This window comes from Arachis stenosperma, chromosome 4 (assembly GCF_014773155.1).
Source record: "Arachis stenosperma cultivar V10309 chromosome 4, arast.V10309.gnm1.PFL2, whole genome shotgun sequence".
Lineage (NCBI taxonomy): Eukaryota > Viridiplantae > Streptophyta > Magnoliopsida > Fabales > Fabaceae > Arachis > Arachis stenosperma.
The window spans coordinates 2117029-2120420 of NC_080380.1; the positions used below are offsets into that span (position 1 = coordinate 2117029).

The 3392-nt window shown below is 36.7% G+C and overlaps 1 protein-coding gene across 1 annotated transcript; it reads right to left on the reverse strand.

The window, feature by feature from the left end:
* Positions 1 to 1038: 1038 nt before the first annotated feature.
* Positions 1039 to 3392, reverse strand: LOC130976589 (adenosylhomocysteinase-like). The gene is made up of 3 exons (XM_057901497.1): positions 2634 to 3392; positions 1996 to 2260; positions 1039 to 1637 (listed from the first exon to the last, which is right to left on the reverse strand). Exons 1-3 carry the CDS (start codon positions 3342 to 3344, stop codon positions 1156 to 1158), a joined length of 1458 nt encoding a protein of 485 aa, XP_057757480.1. The 5' UTR covers positions 3345 to 3392; the 3' UTR covers positions 1039 to 1155.

Below are 3392 nucleotides of genomic sequence, written 5' to 3' on the forward strand. Positions count from 1 at the left end.
TAAGAAATGAACTATATCGAGAGTTATTTAGATAAAGATGTTTAAAATATCTTTTTTTTAAAGATGTTTTTTATTAATTAAAATCTAACACATATAATCGATTAAGTCGTATTATTTTTGTCAAAATTAGATTAGACAAATTAATTTAACTGAAAAAATAGTGAATCAAATTTTGAACCAATCTAAATTAATATTATTTTTTATAAAAAATGACTATAATACCCTTATTATAATGATAGAAAAAAAGAAAAATTTTAAATCTTAATCCTATAATGATAGAGAAGTAAAGAAATAGAATTTAGGATTTATAAAATTAATATATATAATAAGAATATTTTAGTTATTTTTATAATAAGGATATTATAATTATTTTTTAAAAAAAATAATATTAATTTAGATAAATTCAAAATTTGATTCACTATTTTTTTCGGTCAAATTAATTTGTATGACCTAATTTTAACAAAAATAACCTAGTTTAATTAATTATATGCGTTAAATTTTAGTTACTTAAAAACATCTTAAAAAAAAGACGTTTCAAACATTTTTATTTAAGTGGTTCCTATCAAAAATTTGTGGAGAGGGATATGGTGACTCTTATTTTCGTAGCGTTACCCTTTTTTTTTTTCAAAAAATTTAAGTAAATATAAAATGTAAAAATATTGTGTGTAAAATGACATTATCAAAAATTATTTTAACATTAACCTTATTCAACCGATTTTCTAATTTGGTGTTACGATATTACCCATATAAAAATAATTAATTTTTATATTTATCATTTAAATAAAAATAAATAAAATATATTTTTTATTTTTAATATTTAATTTTATTTAATTTTGTCCTTAGTCTTTTCGATTCATTCCATTTTGTTTTTCAATACATTATTATCTTTCAACCTGCCAAATTAACAGAAATAATACAAACTATAGCTACGCGAAAAAATAATTCTATATCAAACAGAAAACCCAACGATAAATCCTTATTCAAATCCATTTGATAGATTTTCCACTACACTTGTTCTTTCCAAATGAAACACACCCTAACAAAAATCCAACAAACTACCACTACCAAAAAAACACAAAAGAATGAAATAATAATCTAGTCCTTGGCACTTGTTGACATGAATATCATCATAATCATCATGATAATGACATGTAATTAGTACCTATAATGAGCAGGCTTATAGGGACCCTCAACAGGCACACTAATGTAATCAGCTTGATCTTTGCTAAGCCTTGTGAGTTTAGCGCCAAGCTTTCCAAGATGAAGAGAAGCAACCTTCTCATCAAGGTGTTTGGGCAAAACATAAACCTTCTTCTCATACTTGCCTGTCCCCTTCTCCTTCCACAGTTCAAGCTGAGCAATCACTTGGTTTGTGAAAGAACACGACATCACGAAACTTGGGTGCCCTGTTGCGCACCCAAGGTTCATCAGACGCCCTTCAGCCAACACGATGATGCCGGAGTTCGTCTCCGGGAACACCCACCTGTCAGTCTGAGGCTTTATCGTGATGCGCTTCACGCCGGGGTATGTCTCAAGTCCATGCATGTCTATCTCGTTGTCGAAGTGCCCAATGTTGCAGATAATCGCATTGTTCTTCATTTTCTTCATATGACTCACCATGATGATGTCCTTGTTACCTGAAACTCACATATTAATAATTGGAAAAGTCCAGGGCCAACAGTATTATTGAAATCTGCCGAGCACTTAATCAGTAAAAGTAAAGTGACACTATTAAAATCACCAATGATAACTAATTGATAATTACAAATCACAAAACTTGCTGGCACTTAGCACTCCTTTTAATAATATATCTTTTTTTAATCTAGAGGTAAATTCATAAAATTTTCAAATTTTACTTCAAACATAGTTCTCATACTATTATATTTTAGCTTTCTCCTGTTACTCTCTTAAGTAAGTAATAGATTCAAAAGAGTGAATCTAATATAATAAATTAAATTTGGTAAACACGTGAATTTAATAGTTGAAAATCAGTACCTGTGGTGGTTACAAAGATGTCAGCTTCTGAGAGGATATCCTCAAGGGTCAGGACTTGGAAGCCTTCCATGAGAGCTTGGAGGGCGCATATGGGATCGATCTCGGTCACAATGACTCGCGCCCCGGCCTGCTTCATTGCGGCGGCGCAGCCCTTTCCCACATCTCCATAGCCGGCAATCACGGCAACCTTGCCGGCGATCATGACGTCGGTGGCTCTCATCAGCCCATCAGGGAGAGAGTGACGGCATCCGTAGAGGTTATCAAACTGTCGTCACAGATCAAACAAGCTTTATTAGACAAATTGTCAAAGAAAATCTTTGTTCATGTATCATTTCATATTCATGCATGCAAATGAAATCAAACAAAGTAGGTAGACCAAAAATCTTTGTTTCTTCTTATTAATTGATAATATACAAACTCTGATCCTTTCATCAAACAGTTGATAGATCCAACTTCAAACCCAATATAGAAACAATTTTTGGAAACCAGAGAAATTCCTTACATATTTAAATGATCGTTTCAATAACCAAAACTAGTATGGAGAATAATTCTTGAAACAAACACGTTCAGATTTATCGTAATTTGCAATCAAACCACAGATCCAACACAATAAGAACACAAAACTGAAGATAATATACCTTGCTCTTGGTAACAGAGTCATTAACATTAATGGCAGGGAACAAGAGGGTCCCACTGGCTTGCATCTGGTACAACCTCTTGACACCGGTGGTAGTTTCCTCGGACACACCAACAAGCCTCTCTTTCATTTTATGGTACTTCTTGGGATCCGTCTTCAACCCATCTCTTATGATCGTTAACACGATCTGGAACTCCGCATTGTCCGTAGAAGACGAGTCTGGTAACTTACCCGTCTTCTCGTACTCTTCCTCGGCCTTCACCCCTTCGTGGATGAGCAGCGTGGCATCGCCACCATCATCCACGATGAGGTCAGGGCCACCGGAAGGTCCCCAGTCGAGGGACCTCTCGGTGCACCACCAGTACTCCTGGAGGGTCTCGCCCTTCCAGGCGAAGACGGCAGCGGAGTCGCGAGCGATGGCGGCGGCGGCGTGGTCCTGCGTGGAGAAAATGTTGCATGAGCACCAGCGGACCTCAGCGCCGAGAGCGGTGAGAGTCTCGATGAGGACAGCTGTCTGGATGGTCATGTGAAGGGAGCCGGTGATGCGGGCTCCCTTGAAGGGCTGTGACGGGCCGAATTCGGCCCGACTGGACATGAGCCCAGGCATTTCTACTTCGGCCAGCTCGATCTCGAGGCGGCCGAAGTCGGCCTGGGACATGTCCTTGACTTTGTACTCTCTACCACTGGTGGTCTTATCGACGAGTAACGCCATTGATGGAGAAGTGAGAAGTGAGAATAGAGAATGGAGAAAGAGAGAGTG

Coding starts and splice junctions, on each gene's coding strand:
- LOC130976589 (XM_057901497.1), bottom strand. CDS start 3,344: ATGGCGTTACTCGTCGATAAGACCACCAGTGGTAGAGAGTACAAAGTC. Junction 2,261..2,633: donor ACTCTGTTACCAAGAGCAAG/GTATATTATCTT, acceptor CTGTGACGACAG/TTTGATAACCTCTACGGATG. Junction 1,638..1,995: donor CATCTTTGTAACCACCACAG/GTACTGATTTTC, acceptor TGTGAGTTTCAG/GTAACAAGGACATCATCATG.